We start from the raw sequence: 16,651 nt of genomic DNA on the forward strand, positions 1-16,651 counted from the left end.
GTTGCTTGTACTACACTGTGTACCTCTGCAAATTGCCTCTTGGGGACAAATAAAAGTGTTTTGAATTGAACTGGTGGCAGAGACATGGTTTATATTACAGCAAGTGGGAATTATTCCTGATGGAGAGCTGCAAGGTGTCTGTTAGTAGCCTGCCACTATTCCTGCAGGGACCTGCTAATAATCTATAACAACAGCGAGCAGATCCACATGCACAAACCATATTTCAATCAGGATGGACTCACTGAAAATGACAAACACTGAGCAATACTTGTGAAATGAACACATCTGCTGTGAAGTACGTAATATAGGAAATGATAAAGAAAATTATTTGGCAGTTACGATGCCTTTGTGAAATCATTATAATCCAAAAAAGAGGAAGTCAAGTCACCGTAGGATGTACTCTGGGGTAATCTCTGAAGAAAACAAAACGTGGTAAGGATGGTGAAATGACAGCAGACATCAATACAGACAGGAACAGTTTCTAAATTCTGACAGTAAACAGATGAACAGATAAAGTGGATAAAATCCGAATGAGTGAAGTAAGTACAGTAAAAGCAACACCAGCTGACGGATATGGAAAACGAATAAAAGAGAGTATTAAAAACAAGTCTTCCTGATTACTTTATTTAAACTTAGCGCAGGAAATTTAAACACAAATATAGGAAATGCATGTCAATCATAGACAGTATAAAAATAATGGATGTAGCTAACGTGACGTCATCCATTTGTTAGTGAACTTTTAAAAGCCTCAAGTTTGGCATTTTGAGCATCACCATCATGCATGGTGCATTTGCGGTCTATGGTCAGCTGTGATAATGCTAATGCTAGTTTTGAGGCTTAAAACCATGGACTGTACTTATATAGCATCTTTCTAGTCTTTAAAACAAAAATGTACTCACTGGAAAAAATTAACAGCTGACTCCTTAGAAGTTATTCTAGCAAAACCAGATGCTTAAGAAGACATTGTTGCTGTGGTAGTGACTTCTCAATGACAACAACTAAAGTATACCCTGTTTTATCGTCAAATTTGAATTAACTGGGAACATAATTTAGAAAATGAACATCATGTTGTATTGAAGAAGACTTGAAACTAGCAAATGAGACCATAAACTCATTAGGAAGGGGTTTACTGAGGTAATTAATCAAGTGAGAAGTAGAATAATGTTCTCTTCTATACAATCAAACTTCTTTTCGGAGCCAGTGGAGTCGCCCCCTGATGGCCATTAGAGAGAATGCAGGTTTCCGTACTTTTACATTGACCCAGAACTACTCACTTGATGGCAATATAATGGCACATCAAGCCAAAGGTAGAGCAAGAAAAGATGTGTTGAATCTGTGGTAAAGTAACTGAGACAGAAACCAAAGAAAATAAGGATAAATTCTTGTTCAAAAATGTCTACAGATCCAGAGTCTTTATTATCTCCAGTAGAGTAGCTACATTTTTGTGGTAGGGACCTCGACAGTTTTTCCAAGAACAATTGCTCGTATTTCCTCGGTGGCAACAAGGACACACAGTAAAGGGTAATGACACAATAAAGGCTAATGGTCGCTGTGGCTTTAATGGCTCTGCAGACATGTAAAAGAATATTAAATATTAAAAGAAGAGGATTCTACAAGATTTGTTAAGCAGCTGTTGATACAAAGGTGCAGCTGACAGAGGAAGGCTTGACTTTCAGCTGGCTGACTCCAGAAATCATTTCCAATACTGGTGATTACGTCTAGAACTCCCTGCTGCAAACTAACATGGACCATTGATTTCTGTGGATGGTGGAGGGGGGTAACCCGTAAGACCTGGGTTTGCTCAAGTAAAGTGTTTTAAAACCATTTGTTAGCCATCAGCAAACACAAACTCAAAAAACATAGAGAACAGTCCGTGGAGAGCAAAACTTGGGGCTATTTCATAGAGCACATGAGCCCAGGGGGCAGTCCATCAAGCCGCATGTGCAGTATCTGCTACGAGGCACCAGCACTGACTGAAAGGGCAGGGGAAATGCAGCTGGGAATTTTACATGGCGTAATGGCTGTGAATGCTTTTATCTCTCTACTAAATTCACAACGGCAGCAGTCAGTATGTTTTTTTATTTTTTATTCTCTAGTTTTTATGGTGTGTCAGAGGCCTGTTTTCTGTTTATTTGGTTCTCTGTTTGTCGCAAGAGACATTTTTCTGTGCATGTTTTTACTTTATAGACATTATAAAGGAGAAAAGACAGTTTATCAACTTTCTAGGTCAAAGTGAAAATGGGCATTTATTTATATTATGTCCTGAACAAATAGCTGATACGGACCACTGTTGGGATCTCACTGTGGTACTTAACAGACTTGCTGGAGGGAGTTTTCATTCTCCACACCAGTTGTAAATAATAAAAGTTTGGGAACATATGGGCTCACATAGAACAATTTTATAGCACAATGGCAGAATGAGGTGAGGCAATGCAAGGCAACACGACTGAATGTGCCAGTTGCAATTTTGTATTGGAGGGGGGGGGTATTTCATAGGGTCAAAGTCAGTACTTCCTAATGTGATCATAGTAATTGAATACAGACTATATAAAGATGGATGAGGTGTCATGTCATCCATTGGTTTTCCTCATTTGAAGCCAGTAGTAACATATAAGGGTCAATGACGTTTTGTGGCCATGTGGTTTAGTCAAATTTAAGGGGTTAAAATGTGAAAATAAACGTATGAATAACTTGCACACATTCTTTTTTGTGGACCCAGCATCAAATTTCTGCTTTTAATCCATTTTGAGAGAATATATTAGGGGATTATGGTAAAAATTTCTAAGTGGTGTAACCATAAAAACTTTGTACCAAATAATTCAACTTCCTTAAAAACAGTAAATACTCAATAAAACACCATATCAACTAGTTTGGCATGATCTTACATTATAACTTTTATATTAAATAAAGCTAATGGAATACAATTGTTCTAAATATTAAATTTAATCTGGGGAATCATGTCAATTGTCATGTAATTTTTTTTTTTTAATTATTTCTACACTTAAACATACTGTAGGGTGGTTACACCATTTGACATTTTCAGGAGCATTCAGTCTTACTTTTGGTTAAAAAATGGCGCAAATGTCATTTCAAATGATATAAAACCAACAAAATACACAGTGTACATTTTAACAAACCTGATGCTCCTTTTAAGATTGAAGATCTAATATTTTTGAATAGCTCACCTTGCCAACCATTATTTGTTACTGACCCCTATATATGAATAAAGATCAGCCAGTCACAAAACAACTACTGTAATATAATGTATTAGAAACATTAAGAGATTTAGTCAATGCAACATGTTGCTGCTATGAAATTATGAACTAAAAAGGGTTGTGGGTGTTTCAGAATATCAACTAACATGGTGAAAGTGTCTTTTAAAATAATGCATGAGTATCTAGGGAATGGTTGGTGGCACTGCCCTTTAAAAAGGTGCTTCTGCATTGGCTTCATCCTCTCGCTGCAGTTGCTTCGTCAGCGGTTTTTCTGCACATATTACCACACTCCCGTTTTAGTTCTGTTGCCAGCGAATGGATTTTTATGTACGACATGTGGATGCACGCTGACACCGGTCTCTGAACTGCTGTGATGATACGAAATCATCCATCTGGGGTGTTTTAAGGAAGACGCTGAAAACATGCAGGAGATATTTACAGTTGTATTTATTTTCTGCCTTCTTTACGTCCTTACCAAACAAAAAAACACATAATATTTAAAAGCTTTTGCACAAGATGCACATATTTTTAAGAGCATTGTCAATGTCAAATACCTGTGGAGTTACACACTACAGTGCTTTGGAGAACATATACTTATATTGTCATAGTGCAAGCTAATAATGGCTTTCAAATTCAAGATTTTACTGCATGAACAAATCTACCAAAGCAACACATTTAACTGAATACAATAACCTAAACAATAAAACATCAAAATCCTATGTGGAAAAAGCAACATTACTGAAAACCTGAACACTGTGATTCTAAAATGACTTTAATAGTGCAACATTGAGGTATTGTATCTGTGAAGTTCCTTGATTGTATCCTGGCTGCATTGTTGACATACATTAATATAAATATCCTTTTAAAATCATGACTAGGACGGAAAAAGGGAAAAAAACAATAATAACGGTATGTATAAGACAACTGATACAAATGCTAAAAGGGCTCAAAATTAGCACCAGCAGCTAGCCAAATGCTAGTAAAATAGGCAAGTGGCTGGTAGATTAGCTTCGTTCACAAGCAAACAAAACTATAACACAATGGTAATTTATTGGATGGTAAAATGAGAACATTCACTAACCTTTTTTTGGACGGTGGATGAAAAAAAAGGTTAATTTTGAACCCTGATTGCTAAACCCAATCAGCTGTCCTTCAGAGGTAAGTTTATAATTTTGGTTCTTAAGGCAAAGACAAAATCCTGACTTGTCAAATACAAAAGAGTTGTGTGTATATGTGTGTGGATAACTGTTAAGTAGGCAGAAGAGACTGTGGAAAGTTACTAGCCCTCTGTGTCGTCCCTGCCAACGTTAAACTCTGTTATCTCCTTGGCGATGCGTTCAGCTATTCCTCTGCTGCTAGCCACGATCAGCCTCCGAGACATCAGATCAAATGGTCCACCTGGAGGAAGGAGAAAAAAAGTAGTACTGAAGTGAAGTTGAGTGACATATTTCCATGTTGCACATACTAATAGCCATAGACGTGAGAATTGCTGCTTATTTAAAATAATAATAATGATCATTATCAGTGGGGAGTAACTACAAGTAACAGCATTATGTAATTCAATTATAAAATAAATAAATAATCTGAAGTCAGCCTTTAAGATTTTGCTCAGGATGGTTTTTTCCAAATTGTGTAATATTTAACATGTTGCTGAATACATATACAATATACATATATTGCTGTTTTTTATTCTTTGAAATCAATATTCTGTAAATAAATAATGACATTGACCTTATTTGGAGCACACATCAGCTTAAATTGTCTCATAGTACCAATTAAGCTCATGCTAGACTTTTGACTTTTTCCATCAAATATCTTTATTTTATATTCTAACATCTTCATGAACTAATGAATACATTTTCAAATGAGAGATAAATGTTGCTTTATAAGAAATGATGTCCCTTATAAATCATGTTAGTATCCATGAAAAACACCTGAACTTAGATTTTGGTGCTTAATGGGAACATTTACCCTAACAGCTGAAAACATTGGTTAGAAAATTAGAAATCAAAAAGTAACCAAATGTAATAAATGACATTACTTTAAGAAATTGAAATAGTTACATTACTTAAATAAGGTAACTAGTAATCTGTAACCTATAACATTTCCCTCCTATCCCTGATAATAATAATAACCATATAGCAATGCATCTCAAAGTGCTTCACATTAAAAGGGGCCTAAAAGGAGCGTAGAGCAATGTTAAAAAAGAACCAAAAAGAAAGAGGATAGAAAAAGAAACTATGCTAGTTATGTTATGCTAATGTTGTCTGTGGATGTTACCTGAATAAACCAGCTAATGACCCTAAATGTAGTCTGCTGCTGCTGCTGCTGCTGGTATTATGCAAATATTTTGTTGACTATTAGACACTTGGTACAAGTTTTCTAGTTTCCTGATAGAAGAAACTTTCTCAATTTATAGTATTACATTGTTTAATTGGGATAAGTGCATACTGTTTGCTTAAGATTTATTTGTTTTAAAACCCACAGTTAAACCACAGCAAAGATAATGAAGCATCTCGTGACTTTTAGAAAGTTATTTCACCTCTCTGTTATTGCTGTGCTCCAAAGTCATTAACTGAAATATATTATTTAGAGTACCTACAGCAAAGACTTTTTTTTTCCTTTATAAAATTATAGTTATTGCTTATCAGGGACAGAATAAAACAGTGCTACTAGTCATTATAGCAACAGTTGAGCACAAGCAAGGTTGTCGGTACACCTGTGCAATTAAATGCAACCCAATACAACAGCTCCGCCATAAATTCTACTTTTACACATTTTGACGTTTTGTTAACATCGTCAGAAAGGTTATAATTCTACTTTATGTTTATTATTGAGGCTGTAGTGAGGGGTTATGTACTGGGGGGTGCATTATATTAAAAAGTGTTCCTAATATTTTGCTCACCCCATTAATGTAAATGACAATGGCGACAAAAACTCGAAGTGTATAAGCTCCCGTTAAAGTAGAATTTATGGCAGAACTGTCGTGTTGGATTAAATTAGACTGCACAGGTGTTCCTTATAAAGTGCTCAGTGAGTGAACAGTATGTGCCAGTGGAAATTTTCCTCTCCATAAATCTGGTTCACTGTGGCTGCCCAATTTATAAAACAAGCAGAATGCCTTAATTTGGAGATGCTTGTATATATAAGAAAGATTACACTAAGCAGGTCACTGTAGGGGGAAAAAAAAAAGTTATATAATTCAGTATGAAAGCAGATGGATTGGATGGTGAATTTGGAAGATTATTGTCCTGTTCTCTTTTTTGAAACAGATTTTTGCTCGTTCACCTCACATGACCTCAGTGGGTTTTTTTTTTACAGTAACATCCCTGCCATTGACAACAGTGCAGGTTTAACATTGGTGGCGTTGCCCAAATTTAAGTTCAAATTTCTCAAACGGTGCGTTTCTCATCTCTCGCCTGCGTTTAATTTGCATGTGTGAACAGATGAAAGATAAAAGCCAATACCAACAAGAATTATTAACAATAAATAATTCATAAACATGACTAATGTTTGTTGTGTTTTGCGCTGGAAAGAACAGCAGCATATTCTCACTGCTTTGTTCTGTAATCTCCAAAAGCAATCCGACTGTTTTTCTCTTTGACAAATCAACCACGCTGCTGCTGCTGCTGCTGCTGCTGCTTCCTTCATTTCATCGAGTGACTCAGCAGCCTTTGAAAAAGAGTGAAGCAGATGTGGTCTTTGAAGAGCTGCCATCGTCTTGGTGACTCACCTGAAATATCCATGATAACTCCTCCAGCTTCAGTGACAATCACCGCCCCTCCAGCCATGTCCCAGCAGTGGATGCCCATGTGATAGTAGGCGTCGGCCGACCCACACGCTACCAGACACAAGTTGACAGCTGCGCTGCCTGGGGAGCGGATACTGGGGATGGAAATGAAAAATTGGGATGTTTGTTTTGCATCTGCCTGCACGTGATAAACTTTTGTCCTCCAGATGGTTTGTGAAAGTGTGTGTGTAAGTGAATATTTTACCCATGAACGGGGATGGAGAGGATGGTTTTGATGTTGGCCAACATTGTTTTGAACTTCTCGGGATCCTGTTTGAAGCCCATTTCAGTCAGCACTAAAGATTTGCTGATATCTAAGACAGAAACAAATAATTAAAAAACTCAATAGAAGACAGCTCACAGTGTTTAATGTACAGCAGCTATAAAATCTCACTGTGATGTTGCCTCCACCTGGTGGATTTTTTAAATTACTGCAACTCTAAAGCTTGACGTGATGATAAATATTTACCTTCCTGTCCAGACACCTTGATAGGGACTCCATTGCAAAATGCTCCTTTCCCTTTCCGTGCTGTGTACATCTTGTCCTCAATACAACTGTAGACAATCCCAAACTCTATCTGAGACCAACACGCATCACAGAAGAACAGAAAACAGGCAATTCATGAGGTGTGGGAGGATGGCTAAAAATAACTGGTATAAATAGAGAGAGCTAGCACTTATCAGACATTCACTGGGTGAATGGGGCAATTATCATGTTAATTATTCTAATAATTAAGACATTACAGTGTCATTTACATGAGAAACATCACAAAATATGTTAATCCCACACTAAAGCCTACCTCTTTCTTCACCGTGAAGCCAATTGATACAGACACAAATGGGAACCTGTACAAAAAAAAAGGAAGAATCACAATATAAAGCATTCACTTAATGAACTCCCTTTAGGTTTAAGCTCAAAGGAGCCCGTTTCTATTATCAGTTCAGTTTCATCGGGGTTGTCTAATTATCCCTGATAAAGAGGACATTCCATGGGGAGCCTAATTAAAAGATAAAAATGGTTAAAGAGCGATAAAGATAAAACAAATGCAGGCTGCTCGGTGGTTTACACACCGCTGAAGTTTAGAGGCAGTACCTGTGAACAAAGTTGGTGGTACCGTCGATGGGGTCGATGATCCACGTGGGATTGTCAGTGAGAACGCTGGGGGCGCCTGCTGCTACCGACTCCTCACCTATGAAGCTTCAAAATCACAAAAAAAAGGAAATATAGACAGAAGAAAAGGAAATTATTTTTTAGAAATGATATGATTGCTACACCAACTGCAAAATTAACGATATGAATACATTTTATACTGTATAACTGCTATGTTTACTTTCAACTTTTCGTAGCTACCACAAAGTTACATTCTTAGTATTTATTCTGCTATTAAGCTTGGTGGCTGCTTCCAGTATCTTAAAACTTAGTATATTAATTATTTGACTGCTTTCAGACCAAGAATTTGATGCTTGATGGTGTACAAAAGGCTTTACAACAGCATTTTGATCTTCATATTTACCAGTTAACTGAACAAATATACACATATAGTCTTGATTTTTTTGGTGTCTGATAGTCTCTTGTTTGTTTGGTTTTGTGAACAGTGACTCATGACCTCAATATATCTAAATCCTTGGCTGCAGCGCCTCTTGGAGAAGTGATAAAAGCAGGACTGTGACCATGCTTGATTAACTAATTATAGCAAATAATCATCTACATTGCCAAAAAAATAGACACCTTGAAATTTCTTAAGTAAAATAATTTTTTTTTAAAATAGCATGAAAATATGATAAAATATTCTTCCATTCAAGTATGATCAAGCAGTCAGTGACTACTACACCACCTCCTCTCTTGTCTATATTAACTTGTGAAGTACCTGTGTGTGGGGTACTTTTCCTTAATGGAAGATATAATGAGCTGCTCCACTTTCTGGTCCGTCTCGGTCACCAGGTCAACCGGTGAGCTCTTCTCCATGACGGCGATGTCCTTTTTGAGCGCCTCGCGGATCATCTGGCAGGAGCACAATGACAAACCCGGCGAGGGGATTTTTTGGATGACTGACCACATCTGCTTCTGTAATTAGCCTAGTATGTTTTGTATTTTGGTTACATATTGTTGCCACTGGTAGGTCAGAGATAATTAGGTGTAAGCTCTAAAGCTTTAAAATGTTTTATCTGTTGGCTTTTTAGTGTTAAATGTCGTTAGAAATCATGAACGGAGTATAATGAACCCAACTCTTCAAACCACAGAAGGAGCTGAAGTAGACTGGATGAAAGACTTTCTGCACATCTATACACCAGCTTCCTCTTAATTAATTATGCATTATGACTTTATCATCAGGCACTTGATTGCACTTTATTTTCTTAAGTACAGGTCTTTCTTTAACTGCTGCTACCTTATTGCCTTTTAATTGCTCTTATGGATGTATGTATTCTTAGGATATGTTATATGTTATATTCTTATGATTAGTTATATATTCTACTTTCTCTTGCACTTTGGTCCTAAGAAAAACAATTTCCTTCTGATGTATGTATCATAGATATGGTTGGAATGACAAATACATACACTTGAATTACAAAAAGTATCTTTACAAAGATTTTTGAAGTATGGCTGCATGACAAATTAACTTTCCACACTCGTAATGATAGTCTTGTCAAGAAACTAATATCTAAATTTGTATTTTTCCTTTTGTTTTAAGAAATGCTTTCCCTTTGTAGATCCATGTATGCATCTGTTTGTTTCATTTTTAATGTTAAATCACTGTAATTCATTTGTATTAACTGGATGGACCTCGGTAGAAATACACGTGCCTTTTCAAAAATCTTTATTACAAATTTAAAGCTTTCTCTTGCTTCAAACAGCTTCATAAGACCAGATCAATATGATTTCACACTGCACACCCTCAACCTGGAATATCTTATTGACAAACTGTATCTGAAGAGATTTCTGAGTCTGATGTTTGTTATTGCACAGATTTAATGTGAAAATAATATATATATACACATATTGCACAGCTGAACTGAAATAGTAGTATACCTGACTAATAAATCTAACTCTTTTCTCTTATCTTTTTAATCTATTTTAACCTAGATTTTTTTACTCTTTAACTTAAAATAAATCTTTTCTCTTATTCTCTCATTTATTTATGTTACTTATTTATTCATTTTATCATCTTTATTTTCTCTTGTGTGCACTTAACTTGTTCTTGTTCTCCCATTATTTTTATTCATTTTCTTTATGCCCTCTCTCCTCTTTCTTTCTACTTTCTCCCTCTTCTCCTTCTCTCCTTCTCTCTCAACCCCAGTTGGTGAAGACAGATGGACATCCACCTACAGCCCTGTTCTACTTGAGGTTTCTTCCCGTTTAAGGGGAGTTTTCTTTGCCGCTGTCACCAAGTGCTTGCTCATGTGGGAATGTTTGGTCTCTTTAAATTAAATTAAATAGTACAGTCTAGATCTGCTCTATGTGAAAAGTGCCTTGAGATGACTTTTATTGTGATTTGGTGCTGTATAAATTAAAAATGACTGATTGAGGTGACCTCTATGGTGCCATTTTGGTCAGCATCTCAACAGAGATACTGTATCTGAAGAGATGTCTTGTTTATATAAAAGTTAAACTAATAACAGTAATAAACTGGTTGTGGAGTTGACTTGTATCACTGTATAATGACTAGTAGCTGTATTATAGACAAAAGTGCATGCAAAAACCATGCATTAGCTAATATTGTGCAGCTTTTCAACTGAGTAAAAAAAGGTGATTATTATCTTAATTCCTCACCTCTCCAGCCCGTTTGGTGACCTCCACACAGTGGTCCATGCACTCCTGCCACGGATCACTCATGTTGATGTGAATTAGAGCGGAAATACTCACACAATACTGTAGACACCTGTAAGAAGGATATATAAGATATGCACAATAGCACCCTGTTATAGCAGCAGTCACAGACACCACAACTGATAAGCTTGAAGCTGGAAAAACTAGGTTACATAATTAGAAAAGCGAGCAAAAATGTTAAGATAACGCTGCGGAAGCCGGATACTACTTTTTAACCTGCAAAGCTAATGCTAAGCAGCTTTTAAGGTGGAAATGACGAATAAAATAGCACTGAGCTTAATGACAACTACAGCTACGAACCTAAAATGACTTATACTGTCAGGCAGCTTCGTATTAACCCTTAATTTACCTTACAGAGAGCTCCTGAGTCGATATGAATGAGCTAAATGCTAACTCAACCACGCCTCCGCACACACTGACTTCTCAATGTTGACCCGATGGTGGGTGGGACTAAACGGAAATATCGCTCTCTCATTGGTCACTCGATGCCAACGGATGTGAATCCGCCGCTCTGATTGGTTGGAATGCTGTGACTTCATTTTACAGGAAGGCGCTGTGACAGGAGTATAAACAACTTTTGCACAGAGAGGCAAAGTGGATGATTTGGATGGATGATTTCGTTAAGTGTAAGTTGTATACCCTCTTTGATTTAATGTGCAGTCATAAAAATTATGCTTATAAATCTGTAGGTGCAAATCTCACAGCCTATGTTTCACATTCACGCATTTTTAGGGCTGCAACTGCCTTTTATTTTCCTAATCGATTAATCAACTTTATATCAGAAAATAGTGAAACATGCATGTGATAATTGAGCCCAAGGTGACGTCAGATGTGTTTGCCTTGTTTGCTTGATGAACACTCCAAAAAATACAAAGATATTAAATTTAACATCATGTATGACACAGAAAACCATCACATTATCACATTTGAGAAGGTGCAACTAGCAATTTTTTTGGCATTTGTGCTCAAACTATGTCTAAAACTATTGTTCTTTTATCAGAACTATTTGCTGATTAATCTTTTATCGATTAATAGAGTAATCTTTGCAGCTCTTTACTCATTAAAAAGTTTCTTGCCTGTTTCCAAAATGGATACACAATTATTTCCCACACAGAAAACAGGGAAACATGATTATTCAAGTAACTATGCACATGTACAGGAAGAGAATATGAGTTATATATCAGTATGGTTTGTGCCTGTTATAATTTAGAGCCTGTGGTGATGTATTCAGATGTGTTTGCTTTGTTTGTTTGATCAACGCTCCAAAGAATACAGAGAAATTCAGGTTACCATCATAACCTATGACAGAAAAGCATCAAACTATCACATTTGAGAAGCTGCAACTAGCAAATGATCTGGCATTTGTGCTATTATTGCACATAAAGACACAAACAACCATGATCCAAGAAAAATAATACTTGCAGATTTTTTTTTATTTTTGAAAAGAAAACAATAGCAAAAGAGAAATGTGCAGAATAAAACTCATAAGGGCTCGTCAGGTGACTTTCCTATGATGAGACATACAATATAAAAACTTAAAAGTAAAGAAATACAGACAAAAACATACAAAAGCTCAAAAACAAAAACATTTTATAAAAAAAAACTAAGGCATTAAAAGTGTTTCCAGAAAGGTGACAATTTACCAACACATTAGAATATGATAATGAGAGCGGTTATAATGCTACATTACTTAATTGATTCAGCAAGAAGAGTATGGATCATTTCATAAATGATTTCCAACTGGGTTCCAACAATCCAAAGTGCTTCACACAGAGGAAAAACAAACACAATAAAACTGGATCAAACTGGAAATTGGATCACAAGGCAGTGAGTCAGTGTTTCTCATCCACAATGCTCAAAACACATTCACACAGCCTCTTTATACAGTCACCTGAAAGGTCCTAAATACCTGAGATACAGGACTTTAACCATCAAGCCTGTGGTCATTGTTTTTGTTGATGATAATACATATAGGCCTGCAACACCACTTCAGTCCAGCAGGTGGCAGCAGAAGCAGCCAAACTGTTGTCTGCATATTCTGTAACATACAAAATCACACAGATGCAGTATTTTGGCAGCCAGAAGGTTAAAAGTCAAATGATTCTGTTAGTTTCTTGCTTTTAATTTGTGTATTAAGCCTTTGCATATAATTTAAGCACTTTTCAGGTAAAATACAAGACATTTGCTCAATATACAGCCTCACAATTGAATTATTATACACTTTTAGGAGTCCTTACAATGGGCTTGGGTAACTTGTGATAGGCACTTGTTATTTTTGTGTTGTTGTAGCTATGATTAAAAGTATTACGGACTCATGAAATACTTAAGGTGTCATTTTTTTCATTATTGAAGAGGTCAGAGCACAGTGTAGCACAGTGCAAAGCTTATGCCACTTCAGCTTGATACAGATTACACTACCTACAAGATTACTAAATTGATAGTGATTAATCATGTCTTTATTATTTATTGTTTATTTAAGCAAGGACAATGCACAATGAATATAGTGTACCAGAAATAGCTATAACCTGATTTGCATCTGTTGTCCCCTTATGTCCACCTCAAAGTTGAATTTGCTGCCTTCATATACCAACTTTTAGACTACTCTGTCTCCTGGGAGAACACGAAAAAATAAAAAGCCCTGAAATGATGAGAGAGCCCCACATTGCAAAATAACACCATCCTCAATGACAGGGGGAAATTAAGACACAGAGAGAAAGAGTGGTAAGAATAAACTGTCATCCCTTGGGCAATCAGTAGAGTGTGTCTGCATAAAAATGACTTGTGACAGCTTCATCAGGTATAACAGATGCTTTTCTTAATGTGATCCAACCTGCTTTTCCATTTTCACATCTTCTTTCCCGTCATGTTTGACCTTAGGATTGAACACTTATTAGCGCTGTATAAATATACTAAATGCTTGGCTTTTCCTATTTGCTGTACTATATTGTGAATCAGTGAATGGAGCGATTCACAGTGTCACTAGAATGATTTTCACACGGTACTGACTGTGCGGCACAAAAGGAAGTAGCTTTTAAATGATTAAAAATTAATTTTCCTGTTGTTAAATATACACTCTAAACTTCCTCTAATTTTGGCTCTACTTCCAAGTAAAAACACATGCCGTACATTACAGGGAAATTATTCACTTTGTCATTTCCTCAGTGGAGAAGGTGTGTGAAAAGAGTGCTTCAAATCTGCTTTCTTGAGCTCTTTTTTAAAGGTCTCAGTAAGATTTAGGCTTTGTCTGACATTTATTTTTGGCTCGGTTCAGCTACTTAATCCAAGAGTTCTTTTTTTTTCTTTTGGCCAATAAGCTTGAGCAGCCCTGTGGGGACTGGCTCTCTGCCCTCTTGCTCAAACAGCTAGGAATGCAATTAACTTTAAATACACGAGAGGACAGTCTCATCTATACGCTGTCTTACAGATTTCACCTCAGATGGCCTTTATCTCACGGGGAGGTGGCAGGAATTCAAAAATCATAATTTCCTTTAAGCTCTTAATGATGTGGTCTTGCAACTTTATTAGGCATACATCTAATTCCTCCATATAAAACAATGGTTTTTGCATTTTGTGCAGGCAATATAATGAAAATCACAATAATCCAATCACCACAGTGTATTATGAGAGTAATATTTTGTACATTTGATGGCTCTGGAGAGTCTCTCTTGGCTCTTGTACCATCTTGAAGTGGATATCACATATTTAAAAACCAGTGATACATACAGTGGGATACATTAATATAATAATCTTAAATCGATTATTATTTAGTGAGATAATAAACTACAAATGCAGCATGCCCCGTGCCCCCCTCACGGCCATCACTTACAAATATGTTTTATCGTCACCAGCCCCGCCCCTTTTTTTTGCAAACTGGTGATATTTTGAACACGCAAGTCATTGATGATGAAATGCGTCATTTCCTCAGTTCTTGGCAAATGAGTCACTCACACAATTTACACTCACTGTCATTTTTAGTATGTGCAAAGTAGATGAATAACTACTTGCATAAGTTCACACAAAAATATACAACAAACTGCAATCAGCTATCTGACACAGGGTAAGAAAATGGGTTAAGTTTCAGTTTCATGGAAGGAACCAAAAGATACAAACTAGGTCAAAAGAAGGTGTTTAAACTCCTTTTTATTGACATTCAGAAATTAATTTTTTCCATGTGCTCTTGTATGTTTTGCCAGTTAAAGTTTCTACCTTTGGCCATTTCACACAAAATGAATGCTTTACACAATACATCAAAAATAAAGCAGCTGGCAATAGAGTGAGGTTTCATGTTACCTCACTGATAAATGAATGGAGACATTTGTATTATATGTCTCTGTCTATAGTGGAGTGGTGGAAGAAGTGAAGGTATAGAATTATTAGCTCTTAAGTATCAAATACCAAAGTTCATGCACACATTCAAACCTTTATTTAAGCTTCAAAAATCATTGCAATGATGTCAACATGCATGGTTAAAAAGAAAATATGCAGAGTTGAATAGCTCAAAAGAGGACTATACTGAAAACAATTTCACACTGAGGTGTAGTGCTTTGAGATCATGGTCTTGAATTGTCCAGGGTTAGAGTGAAAGTGTCAATCTTGAAGATGTGTTGAAGATAATTCCACAAAAAAAACTAAATGCAGATTTTCCAGGGTCATAATAAACCTGCATGATTTAAAACATAACACAGTTTGAAGAGTAAGTTTGGCTGGGTCCCATGGTTGAATCCAGCATAGATTTTATATGGGAGCGTGGGAAATGTACTCTATTTTAGCAGAACTGTTTTATATTGCATGATCAAGGAAGAAGTAGTGGTCGGTCCTACTTCCTACTATGGTTGCACTTTTAAAAACGGGAAGATAACACAGACATGAATATACTACACAATACAAAACATTAAGTTTATAGAGTATACTAGTATAGTTTTTAGCACCAACAAATGTCAATCAAACTTCAACTGTGTGACACCGCCAAGAAACTAAACAAAGAGACTGGAAAGTGTTTTACAAAAATCTTCTCCACAGTACTTCAAGTTCGTTTAAACCCCATTAAATGAGTTCATGACATAATACAGTGTGTCCAGTAACACAAACAAAAATATTTTGTCCTCTAGCCCATGGCACCACTTCCCAGAGAACAGCGCACACTCTGTATTGGAAGACTCTTAATGGCACCATAATAGGAGTCATGTGGATCTACTCTCTGCAACAGGGGGCTTGGAAAAAACATCTTGTCGACTTACGAAGACCGGCCTCAGGCATGTCGAGCATTACCCCTGAGAGGACGATACGCGTCACACCACACAACAACCAGACTCAATTTGGGGAGAATTTTGACCTGAACTAAGCATTGAATGTCACACCCATGGAGCCATTTCTTGCAATTTTGCCTCCAGTCTGGAAAATGGTGAGCATTTACTTATGTGTTTTCTCACCGAATTACAAAACTGGGCATTGGTACAGCATGCGTCTTCACTACTGTAATCGGTCATTGGCAGTAATGTTAAAACGATGCATATCTTTGAGAACCAACGACCGTCATCAGTTGAATCTTCTGCAGGGTTTTGTCAATATCAATGTCAAAAAAGCTGCCAGATTTGACAGTTCTTAGAAAAAAGACTAACGTGGGAAAAAGTTATGTACATGCCACGTGATAATTTGATTTCAGTCAATCACATTGCAGCAAACACCTTTTTGTGCTCACAGGCAAATACCTGCTGGCCTGGAGTCACAACCGAAACTGATAAAAAAAAAATGTTGTTTGCTTTATTAAAGCATGCACAAACACACATCTTTTCTGTGGAGCAATGAGGTGGTCCGGGGTCC

The 16,651-nt window shown here is 36.6% G+C and overlaps 1 protein-coding gene across 1 annotated transcript; it reads right to left on the minus strand.

The window, feature by feature from the left end:
- Positions 1–3,721: 3,721 nt before the first annotated feature.
- On the minus strand, positions 3,722–11,224 carry impa2 (inositol monophosphatase 2). The gene is made up of 9 exons (XM_053342402.1): positions 11,181–11,224; positions 10,775–10,883; positions 8,874–9,007; positions 8,099–8,203; positions 7,806–7,851; positions 7,475–7,583; positions 7,211–7,319; positions 6,949–7,100; positions 3,722–4,613 (listed from the first exon to the last, which is right to left on the minus strand). Exons 2-9 carry the CDS (start codon positions 10,835–10,837, stop codon positions 4,495–4,497), a joined length of 837 nt encoding a protein of 278 aa, XP_053198377.1. The 5' UTR covers positions 10,838–10,883; positions 11,181–11,224; the 3' UTR covers positions 3,722–4,494.
- Positions 11,225–16,651: the final 5,427 nt, after the last annotated feature.

This window comes from Scomber japonicus, chromosome 21, assembly GCF_027409825.1.
Source record: "Scomber japonicus isolate fScoJap1 chromosome 21, fScoJap1.pri, whole genome shotgun sequence".
NCBI classification, from domain to species: domain Eukaryota; kingdom Metazoa; phylum Chordata; class Actinopteri; order Scombriformes; family Scombridae; genus Scomber; species Scomber japonicus.